Source organism: Corylus avellana, chromosome ca11 (assembly GCF_901000735.1).
Source record: "Corylus avellana chromosome ca11, CavTom2PMs-1.0".
NCBI classification, from domain to species: domain Eukaryota; kingdom Viridiplantae; phylum Streptophyta; class Magnoliopsida; order Fagales; family Betulaceae; genus Corylus; species Corylus avellana.
In genome coordinates this window covers 5,573,344-5,593,966 of record NC_081551.1, presented here as the reverse complement: position 1 = coordinate 5,593,966, position 20,623 = coordinate 5,573,344, and the positions used below count along the sequence as shown (strand labels likewise).

The 20,623-nt window shown below is 32.6% G+C and overlaps 1 protein-coding gene across 2 annotated transcripts; it reads left to right on the top strand.

The window, feature by feature from the left end:
• Positions 1 to 4,214: 4,214 nt before the first annotated feature.
• On the top strand, positions 4,215 to 9,712 carry LOC132166393 (probable WRKY transcription factor 51). 2 transcript variants are annotated; one of them, XM_059577197.1, is made up of 3 exons: positions 4,215 to 4,478; positions 4,577 to 4,717; positions 9,325 to 9,712. In XM_059577197.1, the coding sequence occupies exons 1-3, from the start codon at positions 4,273 to 4,275 to the stop codon at positions 9,527 to 9,529; spliced, it is 552 nt and encodes a 183-aa protein (XP_059433180.1). In that variant the 5' UTR covers positions 4,215 to 4,272; the 3' UTR covers positions 9,530 to 9,712. The 2 variants fall into 2 exon arrangements, with proteins under 2 accessions (XP_059433180.1, XP_059433179.1); XM_059577196.1 differs by having other exon boundaries at positions 4,568 to 4,717.
• Positions 9,713 to 20,623: the final 10,911 nt, after the last annotated feature.

Below are 20,623 nucleotides of genomic sequence, written 5' to 3'. Positions count from 1 at the left end.
ATGATATATATGGTTTTCTTCTTTGTGAATATAGATAAAGAATTTGTTTATGTTCTGTCGGTTTACATGATTTACACATAGATAAAGAATCAATTATCATGAATTTCTTTATGTCCTCAAAACCAATTTTGTATATATATATATATGCAACACAAAGATTTGTTTGTAGCTTTTTCACTAGGGCACTAAATGGGCCATGGGGTGACGTCTACACTAAACAAACAAGACAAAGAGGAAGCCAGACTCACACGACACGCAAAGGAGAGCTAGAAAGAGAGAGGGGGGTATCTAAATGCCATGATTATTGTCTATTTCTTTTAATATCAGTAGAAGTCTTAGCACACATGTATTTGGTTGGTGATTCTTGTTTTGCATACAAATAATTAATGATATTTTTTTGCACTCATTTCACGTGAGTTGACGTTAAAATAAATCGCCGTTTTAGTTGACAGTTTAAGATCGATGAGAAGGGACACGAACTACAACGGCTGTGTTTGGCCAAGGAGTGGGCCGGACTGAACCCAAAATTCTAAAAACTTTTTCTCAAAATCAACTCCAACATTCTTACTTTTTACATCACATCAGTTACTTTTTATTACTATTCAAATAATAAAAAATAAAAAAACTACAAAACAAAATTTTTCACTTTTTTATACAAAATATTATTAAATTTATCTCCCACATCAATCAAATCTGCTACAGTTTCAGCCCATTTCCTAAGTCCACTCATTTGCCAAACATAGCCAACAGGTCCCCCAACCCATCTTAAAATTACGTTGTAAAGCTGCAATCACATCACACTTAAAAGAGTAACTACAACAGTCAAAACAACAACGATAGAAGTCGAATTATTATTGCTTTATGTATAAAGAAAAATGTTATGGGTATCCATTTTTTTGCTAAAAGATGGATACAAAAATGATGTGAAGCTTATTCATTTGTACCCGTAGTATTTTTCTTTATTAATTATTTTGATCATCTCCGATGAATAAGCTCCACATCATCTTGATATTCATCTCTTGATAAAAAATTTCGTACCTCTATCATTTTTCATGCATAAAACTTACCAACAAACTACAACTAGCTCTAGCTAGTAAGGGTCTGTTTGAGTTTGAGATTTAAAAAAATGTGATTTGAAAACATAATTTTTAAAAACGCAGTTAAGCGTTTGGCAAAATCGCGGTTTGACATTTAAAATCATAATTTAGCCTTTACAATTGTGTGTGTGCGTGTGTGTTTTTTTTTTTTTTATAAAAAAAAAAAATACCTCATTACCTGCGATTTCAAATTGCAATTTTTAAAAAATACAATCCCAAACAATTCATGTTCTACGATTTTATTTAAAATTTTATTTTTGTCTATGAAATCACAATCTCAAATGCACTATAAGGGCCCCCTGTTTGGGATTGTATTTGTAGATCTCAAAACTGTGTTTAACACACTAAAAGCTCGTTTGAAAAAAAAAAAAAAAAAAAAAACACGTTTGGTAAAAAAAATTCAAAGCGCTTTTGAATGTCAAAAACCTAAAAATGACAAAAACACATTTTTGGCAAAAACTTTAAAATAAAACTTTTGCCCAAAAACTTTTTTTTTTTTTTTTACTTAAAAACTCTATTTCTCAAACGCAATCCTAGACAGATCCTAAGAGTGGTTAGAAACTCTCTTACTTTTTCTATTATTTATTGAGCCCATTGAAGCTTATTTTTTATTACATTTACCAAAATTTCCTAAAACTAGACCGCGGTAAAAATTGACTTCTTTAGAGAAACAATATTCCAATTTATCGGTGTTATAAAATATTACCTTTAAAGGTATAGTCGGTTAAAGTCATATTTTTTGACTTCTTCTTTATAATATTTTAGTGATTTATTTGGTTGTTAGAATATGAGAAATCAAAAGAAGAAAAAGTAATCTTATGATTAGTTGTTTTATATATTAAAGGTGTCACTTTAACGGGGCCAAATGATCATGTAAAGCTTTATGCTTTTCCCTCCCAAGTAATTACAAAATGAAATTGAAATTTAATTTCTATATTTGTATATCCTCTTAATTAACTTTTAACTTCTCATAAATAAAAAAGAGAATAAAGCCATTGATTCCATCCTTGGATACCTATGTATAATCGTACGAAGAGTAAGATTGAGATACAGTGCAATTATCTGCTCATATTATTTGGAATTTTGGCAAGCAATTGTGAGAAGACCATTGTGGCCTTGTGGGACTCACTTACTTTGACAGCTCGAGACTTGCTTAGACAGATAGGCCCCATAAAAGGCCCTCTCACACTAGTCAGGCATATAGGCCTCATAAGAGCACTCTCACAGTAGTCTGCTCAGAGGTGTGGAAGAACTGCACAAAATGGTTTACGCAGATTAAAAGCATAAATCATTTTACGCCTTATGAAGATTATATTTCTTGCTCAATTGAAAACATTTTCAAGTTTATCAATATTTTACGTTGTACCAAACACTTACAAATAAATAAATAAAAATCAAAAAAATATTTTGTGGCCTAAATAAATTGTGCAGATAAGAGGTTCTAAGAAATCGTCAAGAGTATAAAAATTTGACTTAATTTGAAATTAAAAGTCATACTTTAGCCGTTAGTTTGATGTATAAATCTTACTTGAATTATCTTAATACTTTTATTTTTATTTTTAATCGAAGTGGGAGAGGTGTAAAGGGGGAAATAGTGTTTCTTGTGAGGGTGATAGATTGTAGCGAACATTCAATGGTTTTGTACCTAATTACTCAATCTAGGTACAGTAATTAATTAAGTGGTCAAATCACAAATGTAACCATCATTCTATTAGTAATTTTTCTCTGTTCTTTTTTGTTCACGAAGAATATTCAATAAGTAATTTAAATAAGCTGATGACACACAAAAATATATAAAAAATTGCGAGATAATGATATAATTCTAATATCTTTACGCAATGCTGATGTTTGTGCAAGTCCTCGAGCACAAGATTTGATAGGCTCCACTGACTTATGGGTTAGATTTACTTTAAAAGTGCCACTAATGAAATACTATATATATATATATATAGGGCAATTGTTAATGTTAGAGCTGGTCCATCATGAGGGCAACTACTTCTACCTTGTTATGTGATATATATATTAGTAATTTTTGATGTGATATGCAAATTTGATATGAATTTAGCAGGTTATGGTTTAGTAAAATGTAATTAATTAGGGTAAAACTGGGTCGACTTGATTAGAGACAATTAATAAATTAAATGAGTCAATTTCGAGTGAACCTGCTTAACCGATACTCCATAGATAAGCCACATAATCCATATAAATTAAAACATTTTTTTTTATTTATATTTTATTATTAAAAAAATTAAACCCTAAAGCCTTAAGACAATTAAAAAAAAAAAAAAAAAAAAAAACTATTCTTAACTCTCATGTCTCAATCACTCGAATTCGGATCTCCCTCTCTTTCTCTCGAAAACTAATCTTAGCTCGCACGTCCATTCTCTATGTTCGGATCCGCCTTCTCCACAAGGCTTTCTCACCAATTTCTTGCAGGAACTTCATATCTGTCATTTGCTTACTTTTATTTACAGGTCTATCGATCCTTGAACACCTTTGAGTTCAATGATGAAGAACTGAGTCATGTTGGTCGTGTTATATCACTCGCTTATTTAAAATGGATGTATTAGGGTAAAAGAGTTTGACTCATTTAATTAAATGAGTTGGGTTCAAGTTGAACCATATAGTCTTATATATATGACTCGATACGATCCAAAAAGAATTGGTGATCATGTAGTAGTGTTGCCATCGCGTTGAATTTCAAAATAATTTTGTAATTCTCTTTCTACCCAATTGAATATATATATATATATATATATATATATGACAGGGATTCTTCATCATAGCTTTTCTTATCTACAAATCATAGTGGCGACATAGGATCAGCACTTTCCCCCCCCCCCCACCACCAAAATACCCTTCGCCTATCAAAAACAAGAAACAACCAGTATTATATGACATGTGGTCCGAAACAACGATTCCAAACAATGATCCTGCCGACGTCATGCTGCTGACATCATCAACATTTTTGTTTTCTGGATGTGCCACGTGGGTCCTATGGGAAAGAAACTTCAGTGTATTGTCCACGAAAGTGCGTAGGAAGATGACATATATAAATAAAATTTTTGTAGATATTTATTATTTATATGTGGGTATTAATACTACATGTTCCACATATCCCCTCTTCGCACTAGCTAGCTAGCTACCACCATTTCCAGAGTCTCTCTCTCTCGCAATGGACTTCCCGGAAAACCCTAATCTGAACCCTAATTGCATGCACCTCGCCGACGGCGACCCTTTGTCGCTGGATTTTGAACTCTCCGAGTATCTGATGCTCGACGATTCAACCTCCCAAAGCCTCGCCTCGTCGGAGAAGACTTATCACGTCGTGGATGCCGGCTGCGGTGGATCCACTGGTGCAACATCTAGAAATAATAACATGCAAGTGATATATTTATTATATATACATATATATACGATTCTGTTTTTTTGTTTTTTTATTTGAATTATATTTATTGTGATTTTTGTAGAAGCTGCAGAAATGGGGTCATGATGAAAAATAAGATGGATATTGGTCATAGGGTTGCATTTAGGACGAAGTCGCAGCTGGAGATCATGGATGATGGATTCAAGTGGAGGAAGTACGGAAAGAAGGCTGTCAAGAACAGCCCAAACCCAAGGTAAATTAATTAATTAATTTTTTTTTTTTTATTACTTCTTTTTTAGTCAACTTAAGAATTGGCGGATGAGGGTGGGTTAATGCGCATGATCCTTAATTATGTGCATATATACATATTGAACTGTATAATTAATATCTATACAAAATGGTGGGTGTTTTTGGGTATAAAAAAAGATGTTTATGTTGTTGGCATCTGCCGATTGCCTAGATAATTATGAAACGAGGCCGAAAAGCGGTATTGCGTGATAGAACAAGCAACGGATTGAGCCTTAGAAAGCTGTTGTGCAATAGAAATCTCTCACTTTCTACCTTTTAGAAAGCTGTTGTGCAATATAAATCTCTCACTTTCTACTTTTTCCTCTAATGATCGAATTCCACCATGTGATAGAGATGCTGTTGTTGGCATCTATTGATTGCTTAGAATTTAATTCACAGCAAACGGTGGCCGAAAAGCCGTAGCGCAAACGTTAGAACAAGCAACAGATTGAACTTTAGAAACCCGTTGGGTGTTAGAAATCTTTCCCACTCTTTTCTATAAGGATAAACTATGAGATCGAAGCACCCATCTTTGAGTTTCCTATCACCTATGTGTTGATCAATGGGAATTCCGCTCAACTTGACATCATCTCTTGCAGATAGTTTTTTTGGTTTATTAATGATTTATTAATAAGTAAAGAAGAGATCTGGGAAATGAAAAGATTCATTCCTTGGATTATGCTATTGAAATATTTTTATCACAACATGGACTCGAGGCACTATTTTTTATTTGGTTGCCACTATGGACTCGAGGCACCCATATTCCACTCTCAGACAAACACCCAGATAATCTTCTTCTTCTTCTTCTTCTTCTTCTTCTTCTTCTTCCTTCCATTCTCAGACAAACACCCATATAATCTTCTCCTCCTCCTTCGTGTGTTTGTTCTCCACCTCCTCTTCTTCTTCTTCTTCTTCTTCTTCCTTCCAATCTCAGACAAACACCCATATAATATTCTTCTTCTTATCCTTCTTCCATTCTCAAACACCCATATAATCTTCTCCTCCTCCTCCGTCATCGAGTGTTTGTTAAATTGTGTGAAAGAAAAAGTGAGAAAGCGGCAAGCTCGCAACTCTAAATTTAGTTAACGGTAACTCATATAAGAGTACTATATATCACGATAGAAAAAGAGGCTCCCACAAGTTGCGGCGTACTCACGCCTCCATTGTTGAAGTCACGGAGAGATTGAATTTCATTTGGTAATCAAGCAAATCAAGTACAAATATGATGAGTACTGGGTCATTGAATGGTGAATCAAGATGAAGGTGTGTTGCCATATATATATATATATATACCTAGGTTTCACATGTGATCTCCATCCACTGAAGTTGTAGTACTCTTGGTGGGGGTTGCAATTGTGTACGTTTCAAATTCAGGTCGTGTTAAAATATAGATTTTGAAACAGGTTAGACTACTCTTCAATCTTAATTTCACTAATTTTTGTATTGAGTTCATGTAAAGAAATTGTCAATCCTCGCGTTTTAGGATCGAGTCGTGTTGAGGCACGGGTTTAAGATTGTTAAAGTAATGATTAAATGATTAAATTTATATAAGTGATGATCATTTAACATGGTATCAAAATCATATGTCTTAAGTTCGAACATTGACTCAGTCAAATGACCTCTATTTAAATTAAATATTTCACATGTTCAAACTTACCTATTAAAAGAAAATTCTTATAAATTTAAGCTTTTGAAATAACTGATGATTTAACAAAGACTATATATAGAAATTAGTCCTATAAATTTAAGCTTTTGAAATAACTGATGATTTAACAAAGACTATATATAGAAATTAGTCCTATAAATTTAAGCTTTTGAAATAACTGATGATTTAACAAAGACTATATATAGAACTTAGTTCTAATTTAATCCATTTTAATTAACCTCGACCACTCAATCATAACCTTATCATTTTATGTTGGATTTATATCAAATTATTCCTCATTACTTTTGAGGTTGTGTGAAGCCATGTTTGAGGTGCCTAAAGTGCGGCAAGTGGGTTAAAATATGCATGGAAGAGTCAAGAGTGGGTGTTTACTGTTTAGTGAGAGTAATGGAGTGGTCCATGTGATGTGAAGGTAACCACTGCATGTAGTACCCACTGGGTCCTTCATTCATTGTGTTGGGCAAGGCAGCTGTATAATTGGCAAGGATTTTTTTTTTTTTTTCCTCATAAAAAATTCAAATCTTTGATTCTTCCTTCTTTCTCCTCTTAAAACTCTTTGCCAAACACACCCTATAGTTTTTGTGTGTGTCATATGTAGTTTGGTCTTTACTTAGTTAATTATGTGTTGGAGTGATGATTGTGTCGTGTATATTTCTATATGCTTGTGTAAAAGTAATTTCCTGCAACGAAAGAATGGTAGAATTGGGGATATTATCACCCAACGGCGGCTTCAAACACTAAAAGCGAAGGGAAAGCGGGCGCATGATGATGATATATCACATCATGTATGCCCAGAACACAGAAGGGAGTAAAAGGCAATGGAATTGCCACATCCCTCCAAGGGAGAACCTGAGGCCATTAATTTAAGCTAGTTGCATCTGTACTATTTATACGTCATCTTCAGACAAACTTGCTTGGCACATTAGATATATTGCTAGAGATGTCTCTATTCCCTATTGATTGGACTATATATATACACTTGTATTATTGGACCATTCGTTATCAACCACTTGTATACGTAACTAATTAGCTTGTCGGGTTTGAAAGATATCGAAATATAAGTATATGATTATATAGGTTAACTTTAACTCGATTCTCATTTAGTTAAACGGGTCAGACCTTTCAATCTTATCAAACTAATTTCGTTTGTGTTGCATTTAGAAGTAGTGTCAAAAAATTATCAGTTCTAGGTATAATAGCTAGTGATCAATGATTAATTTTAGGAAAATATTAGGTGTTCTTCTAGTGTTCTTCTAGCGTCTTCTCAACTGTGATGTAACTTTTAAAATTATCGTTGAATTTTAGACTTAATTTTATGATCTCTTGGTATACAGAAAATTTGGAGACAATGGTGAGTTATGCAGGTGAGATATTAATTCATAGAGATGGTGAGATGGATTAAATCATTGTCTGTTTGTACAATATTATCTAACCAGAATTAGAAGAGATTTAAATAAATATTTAGTATTTGATTAGAGTTTGTTTATATAGTTATCTCTAGTTTTAGGTTTGAACTATATATTGGTCTAGTTTAATTTCCCAATTAACCATATCAACAAATCATTGTTGCAAAAATTTACATCCACACACATATATGGATTAATTGATATATATGAACAAACTAAGTCATAGAAATTAATACTGTTAGTGTGATTAAGGAAGAAAATAATTTCATAATGATTTCCTTTGCTTTCTGCTGTCATTAACTACGACATATATATATATATATATATATGCTCAAAGTGGAGTGTTCTTTATATAATTATATGCTGCAATTCAGTTGGGTACCCACTTTCCCTGTGTAAATATTAGGGCTAGCTGGCTACTGAGAAGGTAGTTCAGGATATATATGTTAGAATATATTATCTGGTGCTTCTCAATTATTGGTGGGTCAAGACTTGTGAAGCGTCATGCTTGGGTTCCAGACGCTTAGAAATTTCCTAGCTAGCAAGATTAATTAAAATATAGCTCCATCATATATATATATATATATATATAGAGGAAAATGTTAAGGACACAATTATTTTGCTCAACTTTGAGCCAACTTTTGTCTTATTTTTTAATTTAAAAATGACAAAATTAAAAATAAAAAAAGTTTCTGAAGCAATAATTTTTATTTTGGTTCTTCTTTTATTTGGTATTTTTTTTTAAAATAAAAATTGTATTTTTATTCATAATAATGACCAATTTTTTAAAAAATTATTGATTCAAAAAAAAATTTTAATTTTTAATTTTATTATTTTTTTTAAAAAAAAATAATAAAAAAAAAAAAGTTGGCCCCAAGTTGGGGCTGTATCATTCCTCAAAGTTCCGACATGAAACTTCTTGGAATTGAATGGTTTTGTTGTGCCTAACATATGATCATTGGTAGGTAACAAAAAGATTAGCGATACTGAAAACTACTATATATATAATCGAAGGTAGGACTGATTATTTTTAATTCGATATAAATTAGTGTGCTAATGTTAATGGGTTTGACCCGTTTAATTAAATGAGTTGTCAATTTTTGACAAGACCAACGAACCCAACATGAAATTAATGAATTAGGGTTTAGTAGCCTAATCCGTTTAATTAAATTAGTCAAGTTAGCTAGCTAGAGTGAACTTAAACTCATGATCACTTGACATGAATTGACCTGACACACGAACCTGAATTGGAACACTTAATTAGTACCGAAGGAAAATCCTAGCTTATGGCAAGCAATATGAGGAAACCCTTGTTTGTTTGTTTGTTTTTTTTTTAATAAATTTCTAAATTTTAATATTAACTTCACCTTGATCTTCTGTTTCTAATATTAATTGGTATAATTGATTTGAGATTTGTATTTGATCTTTATGTGTATATATATATATATATATATAATTGTACGTAGTTAATTAAGATTAAGGTTGTGAAAAATGAAACAGGAATTACTATAAATGCTCAAGCGGAGGATGTAACGTGAAGAAGAGGGTGGAGAGGGACAGAGAGGACCCAAGCTACGTGATAACGACATACGAGGGAGTGCACAACCATGAAAGCCCTTGTGTTGTCTACTATAACCAGACACCTCTTATGGTTCCCACCGGTTGGACTCTTCAAGCTTCCTCCCTCTCTTCTTCTTCTTCATGAAATTTCATATTTCCGACTTTATTATTATTATTATTATTCTAATACTTATATATATATATATAACAAAGTCATGACAATGAAAATGACATTTTCTGTATAATTCACGTGGATGGGCTCCGGCCGGAAACCACTTGATTCATTGCAATTTGGAAATTAACTGCGATTGCGATTGAGTTGGCAATATATATTACCTCAATCTGACTGCATCATCATCACAGCCTCTACTTTGTACATTACAATGCTTTATCATGGTGGCTTTATATCCCTTTTTAGTAAAACTTCAAGATGTTCATGCACCATCACATAAGATATAAAGTTTTGCTTTTGTACTATATATTGTTGGGAGAAACAATAATACACAAAACTCCTCTTTGTGTGATTCTGCAGAAAACTGTAAAATAGGGCAAGCAATATATATTCAAACACTACTAGCACAAGATACACGATTTTCAACGTGGAAAAACCTTTCCGGTGTGAGAAAAAAAAAAAAAAAAAAACCCACGGGACCGTAGTCCACCCAAACACTTCCATTATCAACAACTAGCTTAGAGCCCGCACTATGTGCGAGATTACTCATTATAATTTGATTTTAAAGCTTAAAACACATCTCCATTGTATTTTTTATTATAGGTCAAAAAAGTTGTGTAAAAAAATCTATCATGCCTATTTCAATTAAAAAAAAAAACGAAAAGTTATTCAACAGTATATTGTTGAACATAGTGACACAATTACACATAAGTTTGCATGAATATATAAATCACATAAAAATATACTATCAAAAGAACCATATATAATTTTAGTTTTAATCCATATAAATTAAAACATATTAAAAAATTCTTATATGTATAATTTAAAACCAGCTAGAATGAGTTAAAATATAAGACCCATAAATTTGAGTAAAAAATAATATATAAATTAGAACAGAAAATAAGGAAAAAGTAACCCTAAACCCTATAACAATATATTGAGAATGGTAACAAAATTGAGAGTAACTGTAAACCCAATAGGTTTTTGTGTAAACCTATTATATTTCAATACAAATAAAACTCATAAAATTCTGGACATTTAAAAAATAATATAAAGCAAAATAACAAATCTTTTTTTTTTTTTATGAATACAAAAATAATAAAATCCTTCACTCAATATTTAATACAATCAAATAAATCATTTCAATCTTCCCTTAATCTAAAAAATAAATTAAAACAAACTAAATTTGTTCCCATATGTGTAGTTTAAAACGAAAAGCATAAAAAAAATTTTTTTTAAAAAAAAGCACGAAAAAAGTATACTAATTTCAACCGTCAACTTCTATATTTCCATGAAACTGATCAAATAAACTTTGTGCAACCGTCAACTTCTATAGGAAAGAATTTTGAAACGTTGTTGCTATAGAAGGAGAGGGTGAGTTTTTTTTTTGACATGTCTACACATGAGGGGGTAGGGGGATTCGAACTAGTGACCTCTACTTCATTAAGCATAGTCGTAGCCGATTGAGCTACCTCTTGGAGACATAGGAGAGGGTGAGTTTAGAGTGAGAGAGATCGACGTGATTTAGGGTGAGAGAGATAAATGTGAGTTAATAAAATGAAAGGTCAAAATGAATTAATTAAGAAAAAATTGTACACTTAATTCATTAAAAAAAATAGAAAAAGGAAAAGCCCCTTTCAATATTTGCATGGTTCAATTATTAAAAATTATGAATAAAAAAATTTTAATTTTTTTTTTAAAAAAAAAACATGGACACGTGAGTTAATAAAAAGAAATGTCAAAATGAATTAATTAAGGAAAAATCGTATACTTAATTCATTAAAAAAAAAAAAAACAGAAAAAGGAAAAACCCTTTCAATATTTGCACGGTTCAATTATTAAAAATTATGAGTAGAAAATTTTAAAATTTAAACAAAATATTGTTGGTGTGAAAAAAAAAAGATTATAATTTCATTTATATTATTTGTTTCCTTATTTGATTCGGACATTAATAATACTTAATTTATTGAATAATTTATATATGGAAAACTCTTGAAATATAATCAACACAATTAATTACGCTAATTAATGACCGGAGGTAAAAATAAAAAAATGGTTCAGATATTAAAAACATGGACACGTATCGCAATTCTAAGCACTCTCTACGTCAAAACTCGGCTTTTATATATAACATATATGATATATGATATGATGAGTAAAAAAATTTAAAATTTAAAGAAAATATTGTTGGTGTGAAAAAAAAAAAGCTTATAATTTCATTTATATTATTTGTTTCCTTATTTGATTTAGACATTAATAATACCTAATTTATTGAATAATTTATGTATGGAAAACTCTTGAAATATAATCAACACAATTAATTACGCTAATTAATGACCAGAGGTAAAAAAAAAAAAAAAAAAAGATGGTTCAGATATTAAAAACATGGACACGTGTCGCAATTCTAAGCACTCTCTATGTCAAAACTCGGCTTTTATATATATATATATATGATAATAGGAACACATGAGTCTTCTCTGGTCTTAACTAGAGGCATGCAATAAGCAACTATCATTCAAGAAATGCAATTTCTTGACACAAATCAACTTCTACAAAAAATAAAGAAAGATCTCACCCAAACAGAGACTACTGTTCATGGGTTCAAAAACCGATACAGAATGCTCAGAATCCAATCTCCACCTTTCACAGTGAAGAGTCACGTGTCATGAACATTAGCACCATTATTGTTGATAGCGGAAGATCTCACAATGAAGATTTTTTTTTTTTAATCTTTTTAATTTTATTAAAAAAAATTTAAAAAATTAATTAACTGACACGTGGCGACATCTGATTGGTGCTAAAGTGGCATTCCATTAAGTTTTGGACGGAATTTTAACCGAGGTACTATCTTAATTTTTATGAAAATTACAAGTACCTCTTGTGATAAAAATGAAACCCAAAAGAAAAAAAGTAAAGTCTTGAAACCCTAGAAGGTAAAAGAGTATTTAACCCTAAAATAAATTATAAAATTTTAACAATAGAGTCTAGAGTTGTGTCCGTTGTGCCTATGTAGATAATCGATGTGGGTGGGTTTGTCATAATTTTTTTTTTTTTTTTTTTGAATTGTTCTTATTTTATCATACGCCTTATTAAACTGGAGCCTTATTAAATTGAGGCTTTTTAAATTACTTATTTATTATGATTAGAGGTCTTAAATTTTGATGAAAATTTTTTTTTGGGCCTTATTAAAAAAAAAATTGGGCCTTAAACCTTTTTGAAATTTTTTTTTTTAAAAAAATTTGGGCCATATTAAAATTGTTTTTTTGGGCTTATTAAATCGGGAGCCCTAACCGACGACCTAACTCGCCTAGCCTTTGGGCCGGCCTGCTTGGTCACTAGGATTTTTTATCCAGGAATTAAAAAAAAAATCCAACTATATCCCCTTATTTAAGTGTATTTACCCTGAGACTTCTTTTGATATAAAAAAAGATTGAGAAAAAGTAGATATGGTTAGAGGTAGAATCTTGACTTTCTGTCTCAATAGAATGTTTGAGGTAGAGGGTCCAACTTAACGTTTGCGATCCTATTGGAATGTTCGAATTTGGGTATCTGAACAGTCGCTTGTAACTCTAGAGCCGAATATTTCATATAGTACAACCGAACGTTCGTTTGCAACCCTATATCCGAACGTTCAATATAGTATAAGACAAACGTTCGCCATAGTACAATTCCAAAAAATAACACATCAGCCTTATCTTCAGCCCATGCACGCTTATAAAATGCCCTCACCCTCGCCCCTTCTATTAATTTGTTCCTAGAGAGGGAGAATGACCTCTCTTGATTCTTTATGTTGGAAATAATTTTGAATGGTGCACAAATTCTCATTGATATAAAATAATTACAATATGAATATTAACAATAAAATAAATAAAATACAAGAGATGAAAATAGAGTATGAAAAGATCTTACAATGCTATAGAATCACGCAAGAGCGTTGTCCTTAAAGGTTGATTCGTGCCTCCCGGAGTGTATAACTCGGTGCGATCGGATCCTTTGACACGCAACCTCCCAGGATTAGACTATAGAGTCTATCTTCGTTAAGGACGCACTTCCAAATAACGAAGAGTAATAGAACAACCCAAATATTTTTGTAGAACAACAAAAAACATAATTGAAAACATAGAAGTAATATATATATATATATATATATAAGAGTTGTGATCTCTTTGCTGCCTTGATGTACACCCTGCTCTCTCTTGACCCCCTCTGAGTATGGTCTTGATCTTCTCCTTTTTATTTACTCCCTGTTAACCTTTCTCTGTGTCGAGCTCCTAGTTGTTGAACGGTAGTCCACCACCCCGTCAGTACAGTTTGTCTACCACCCCGTCACTACAGTTTGCGAGGTATCTGTAAGTCCCGTTGAAAGCCTGGTTTGGCGTGTTAGGGTGTGAAGAAGAAACTGCAGGTTAGGCCAAGGGTATGTGTAGCTCTGTGTGTTAGGCCAAGGGTCTGTGTGGATAGTTTTGCGTCTAGGAAGGACATGCTTAGGAAGTTTGCCCTGTGAGTGAGTACCTAGGATGAGATTCTGTAAGACTTTACCCAGTGAGTGATTTTGAGTTTAGTTTGTGTGTCAATATGTGGAGATCTAATTCTTCTGTTTGCTCTAATTCCAGTTTACCACCTGACGTGGTTAATTTTGAACAATTTTCTGTTGAAAGTGATAATGATTTCAGATTTGACAAATGGAATATCCCTAAGCTTGACGCTAAGGATGTTTACACTACTTCTTGGTTTAAATCTTATTTTAAATCTGAATATTCTGTCAAAACTGTTGAACAAACATTTGCTATTTCAGGTAATAATCAAACTATTACCTTGTTTAATAAGAAATTTGTTAATGATTCTCTTGCTAAAGGTTATAAATTTATGTATATTGGTTCTGTTCAAGTTGCAGTCAAGCCTTTGACTCGACTTGGTATTAATGCTTCTGTTTTGTTATGTTTGCGTGACGCAAGATTTGTTGATTTTCGTACTAGTATTCTTGGTATGATTCAGTCTTCTCTGTTTAATGGTCCTGTCCATTTTGATGTTTTCCCCAATATTTCTCTTACTTTGAATGATATTCATATTCTTAAAGCTTTGACGCTGAATATTCTTACTTCTGGTTATAATATGGAAGAAGGTAGCAGACCCCTTGCTATCATCTACCGTATTTATTATAAATTGATGAAGACAAAACTAGATCCACAAGCTGTGATCAAGAATCCAGGTGAATCTACTTTGTTAATTTAAAGTTCTACTCAGAATGCAAATATCAAAACTCCAAAAATGATTCGCTGGGATGAGATTGACCTCCCCAACGAGTGGCTTTTGGAAGGTGTTACAAAACCTTCTCGAGTAGTGAATGATGCCTCTAATCTTGATTACATCCAGCAATAAATGGATGGATCTGTCAAAATCAATTTTTCTGATTTAGGACTTTCAAGAAGAATTGAAAGGCCTCTGTTGGTTAACGAACGAAGGAATTCTTTTGCTGGTTCTACCACCTCAGAAGGACTCCGACGTCGTGATAAGGATGTGGATGAGTCCCTTAACCCTCCTCCTCCTCTTTATCCTGCTGTTAACCCTGATTTGAAACTCAAAATAATTTCTACCGATTCCCAAGTTTCTTCTACTTTTTACTCTACCAGAAATCATCCCCAAACGGATGACGAAGGTGGATCTGTTTCTCCTTTTGCTTCCGATTTTAATGCTCCTCTCCCCACTACTCATCATTAGTGTAATGTTCTTACTGCCCCAATTAAAATTTTCTTTTCCATCATTGATTGTCCAGCTTTGCACAAAGATTTTAATTCTTCTGAAAATCGTAATTTAAGGCATGCTTCCCGTGCCAAATATTCTGAAAATGAACGAAATCTCATTAAGGTCAAATGGACCCAAATGATGATTAAGTCCCGAAAACGTATTTTATTTTTTGATTATCTTCAAAAACATTTCCCTGTCGATAATGTTTTGAATGTTGTTATAAGAAATTTTGTCAAAGAAGATAAATCTGTTGTCAAATCTTCTCATCCTCCTCTTGAAAATATTCTTGTTGACTGCAATAAAGTTATTGTGAAATGTTCTCCTTTCAAAATTCCCGATGAAAATCCTATTGATAACGATAGGAAAATTATCGAACAAAATAATTTTTGTGCTCAATCTCTTCATATTTTAAGACAACAATTGGACCGTATTGAAGAGAAAAATCCCTCTCTCTCTTCTGATCCAAAAGTTTCCTCCACTCCTTCTAAAATTGAAAAACCTTTGATTTCTCTTCCTGATTTAAAGAAATCTTCTGGTTTGAAAACGACTTCTCAAATGAACCTTGAGAAAGTTAACAAATTACTTTCTGAGTTGACTAGTTTAAAAAGTAATCGTGCCAGTGGTTCTGGACAAAATTTTGGTATTAAGAAAGTTTCCTCTTCTAATTCAGAAACTTCTTCTCAGGATTCTACTGATTCTGATATTAGAATCCTTGAACAAAACTTTGGTAAGATTGAAATGGAGCCTAAACTCCAAAGGATCTTTGACGGATCTAAATCCTTTAATCTTACAAAGAATTTTTATTCAAAACCCACTCCTCCTGATTTACAATTTGAAGAAAGATTTCTCCAATCCCAATTCTTTGTCTCTGCTGATAAATTGTATGAATGGAATATCGATGGTTTGTCTGAGCAAGAACTGCTTAATAAGATGAATCATGAATCATATGTCCATGGTTGCTAATGCTTATCTCACTAATCACAATAAAAGCCAAGCTGATATTGTGGATTTACTTGCTACTGGTTTCTCTGATACTCTTAAAAATTGGTGGGATAATTATTTCACTGAATTAAGAAGAGATTAGATCAGGAAAACAGTAAAAAGTGATGAAGAAGGATTACCCATTTTCAGACCCCAAAGCAACTGGCTCATTCTTACTTTCCTTGTCATTTTCATTGGATCCCTAAACATCCTTTGAAAGATTTGTCATTTTTTACTGATATTTTAATTCAAACCAATTCTGTCTGTTTCAGACCTATACCCAAACATAACAATCCTCAAACGATTGTTGGTACCATTGCATATTTTGTTAATTTCATCTCTGTCGATGATTGGGGCTCTCACCCTTCTGCCCTTTAACCTTCTTCCAACTCTCACATTCCCTATTCTTATTATGATTATGTAAATGCCTTGTTCCATTTTATGCTTTTTCATAACCCTGATTCTAAACACTTTTGGTTTATCAGCTTTGATAAAGAATTTAATGGTTTTCTCCCCGCTTGGTTTAACCAGTGGTGGAATCAATTTGGTCTAACTTTAGACGTTCTCCCTCCTCAGCTTGTTTATGCTTACCATCTATTTTCATCCCACATCACCTGTGACGGTTGTTGTGATGATTATAGCCCTATTTTTCCCTCAATGCTTCATTTTGCCAAAAAATTCAGAATTCCATGGTTTCTAAAATGGAAATATGCTAAGAATGATGAAAAGATTGAAAGACTTTGGTTTCAAGCTAAAACTTGGGAATTGTCCCCCAAGATTGACCCCATTGTCAAAAAGGTTGAAATATTAACTCAAAGAGTTGCTGCTGCCATGCCAACCTTAGCACCTCCTCCACCTCCTGTACCAAAATTCTCTTCTCCAACTGTTTCCAAAAAGAAACAATGGATTCAAACATTTCTTGATTCTATGTCCGATGATGAAAGCTGAACGGCTCTTGACAGCCCTATGCGGATAACCTTTAACGGCTCTTGATTTTCAGATTTTAGACTAGCTCATGACGGCTAGAATACTACTATTTGAAGTTACTGTACTAAACCACTGTTCACTTTTACTGTTCATTGTCACGAACGACACTGTACAGGATTACTGTTCAGACTCACTATTCACTGTTCATATTTTGTCTGCCGACACTACAGTGCCGACAGCTACTGTTCAAGATTGAAGACTTTTACTTTTACTGTTCAGATTGGCACCGAACGTGCTTACTTTTGACCGCATTAACACGGCATCTGCTTTTACTATTTGGTTCATGATTGTATTTTATTTTATTTGATGTAATTGGCCTATATAACAGGCTCCCCTCCCCCATTGTAAGGCAGAGGTTTTTTGAGAGACTCTTATTTCCTCATAAACTTTCTAGCCATTCCCCTGCTTCTCTATCCTCTCTTCTCCTCTATCACTTACTTTTGTAAGTTCTGTCACTTACTTTTGTAAGCTTATTTTATCTATAACGATATATCAAGTTTTGATTTCCAGTCCTCAACTATTTTAATTTCAATTCTTTATTTTGATTATATAATTGTCATTACCGCCTCATGGCTAGTTTTACTGCTTTACTTTAAATTATCTTATTACATGTACATCACTCTCCCCTACTCCTTGCATCTATATGCATACTGCGCTTCCTCCCCCCTCCCATATATATATATATATATATCTCAAGTGCTCCTTTTTGTATTTTTTTTTTTCTCTCCTAGCCAAGAAAAGTAGGCTTAATATATATATAAAGGAGGCTCACGTTTTTTGTTCCTAACCAAAGTCTTGAAAGACTTTATGACCAAACGGTCAAAAGGATTGAAGAAAACCGTAAAACCTTGTTAATGAACAATGCCATAAAATTATGTAAATGGTTAAAACTGTTGAAGAAATAAAAACCCATGGAATTGTTAATGACCAACAGTCATAAACAATAAAACTGAAAATCAATAGATTTGATGACATAGTAAAAAAAAACGTATGAAAAAATAAATGTCCTTTGTCACAAAATTATTTCTAAAAAACAATTAGTATTAAGCAAATAATAAAAGAGCATAAAAGAAATAAAAGAAAACAATTGTTTGTAACACACATATATTACAACAATCCCCCACATGTTACAAACAATAGAATAAAGGAGATTGAAAGTATGCATCGATATGGTACTTGAAGGTTTTAACCGCACCTAGGATAAATAAGTAAGAACTTAATGAATTGTGGTAGAGTTTAACTCTTTTAACCAAATTCACAAGTTAATCAAACTTATCACCCACATAACTTTCTCAAAAAAAAATCAAATCAAATCAAATAAAGAAAATTGAGTTGTTCTATAGCGGGTTGGCGCCTTATACATGCCATGCGCCTCTGGGTTTCATGAGTGCTATAGAGACTTGCCAAAGTCTCATAGGAAGCGGCACCACTTCCACACTCACATAGGTGGCGTTTATCAAGAATGTGTGCAGAGAACATCCCATCCCAACAAGTAGGGACTATGGACCCATTAAGAGTTTTAAACTCATCCTTACTCACTCTGCGTCTTTTGTTATTACACCATAAAATGGCTTTCATGAGCGCTCTAGAGACCTACCCAAGTCTCATAGGAGATAGCACATCCACACTCATATAGGTGGTATCCATCAGGAGTGTGTGCAGGAAACACTCGATCCCAACAGGTAGGGACTATGGATCCATTAAGAGCTTTAAGCTCATCTTTAATCACTCTGCATCTTGTACTGTCTTACACCATAGGGATGGACTCATCACTAATCTTCTCAACAAGATAGTTAATAAACATAAATTGACAGTATCATACCTCATTTCACTTGTGACTTCGTTTCCCATTAAACCTCATTCATGGGATCTCCAATCACAAAGGTTGGGTATCAATCACAGTGTCATGATTTGGGTATCAGTCCTATCCCCCTCGATGCTTCTCTCACTAGCCTTCTTGCTAGTGGCATGGTCAAAGAATCTGCATAATTCTTTTCTCAATAACTGCCTCATAATATTGTGCACTTTCTCATTATAAATTCTTTACTTGAGCTTTGGCAGCCTGACAATCACAATAAACACATAGATCTAGCTATGTTAGCATATAAAGGCAAATTAAATAAATTAACCAATAGGTTCTTTAGCCATTCATCTTCAGTTTATGTCTTCTCCAAGGCAATTATCTCTGACTCCATAGTAAACCTTGTTATGCAAGTTTTTTGAGGACTTTCAAGAAATAGCTCCTCCAGCCAAAGTAAACACATAATAGCCATTAGTAGGCTTTGCTCATCTGAATCAATAATACAGTTGCATTCCTTTCAATATAGCAGGATAATCACAATAAGATAAACCAAAATTAATTGTGCCCTTTGAGAATCTCAACAATTAGAGATCGCACCACAATGGCTCAATACCATGATTATGAGTATATCTACTCAATTTACTAACAATATATGTAATACCAAGGCATATACAGTTTGTCAAAACATTAAGCTACCAATGATTTGTGCATATTTTTCTTGCAATAACACCATCACCATGATTCTTAACCAAGTGTATTTTTGAATCATATGGTGTAGACATAAGTGAATAATAAAAGTGCTCAAATCCTTTAAGCATATTTTCAACATAATATGTATGAGATAAAATAATGCAATCATTATCCCTAATAACTTTAATGTCCAATTTGACATTAGCTTTATATATGTCTTACATATCAAAATTAGATGCAAGAAATAATTTAACTTTATGCACAACATCAATGTTAGTTCAAAATAAGTAAGTCATCAATATATTAAAAAATAAATAATGACACATTCATTATTGTAAAATTTGCTATGTATTTACTTGCACCATTAATCAAATATGCAATAGATAACATCACCTTGTCAAACTATTCATGCCATTGTTTAGGAGCTTTCTTTAATCCATACAAGGATTTCACTAGTTTGCACACTTCATGTTCTTGACCGGGAATTACTAGTCCTTCGGGCTGCTCCATATAAATCTCTTCATCATTTAGAAAAATAACTTTGACATCCATTTGATGTACACCAAATTTATAAATATAAGCAATGACAAATAACATTCCAAAAGATGCAATTTTAGTAACCGGAAAATAATAATCAACATATACATTTACTTGTAGCTTTTAGCTACCAAGTCTACCATGTGCTTATCTATTGTATCATCCGGATTAAGCTTATTCTTAGCCGCCTATTTATAACCAATTGATTTGGTCTTAGGAGGTAACTCAATGAGTTCCCAAGCATGATTAGACATAATTGATTTCAATTATTTATAGCTTCTAACCAATTAAATTAAAAATAAATAAAATGCATCAAAAATAGATTT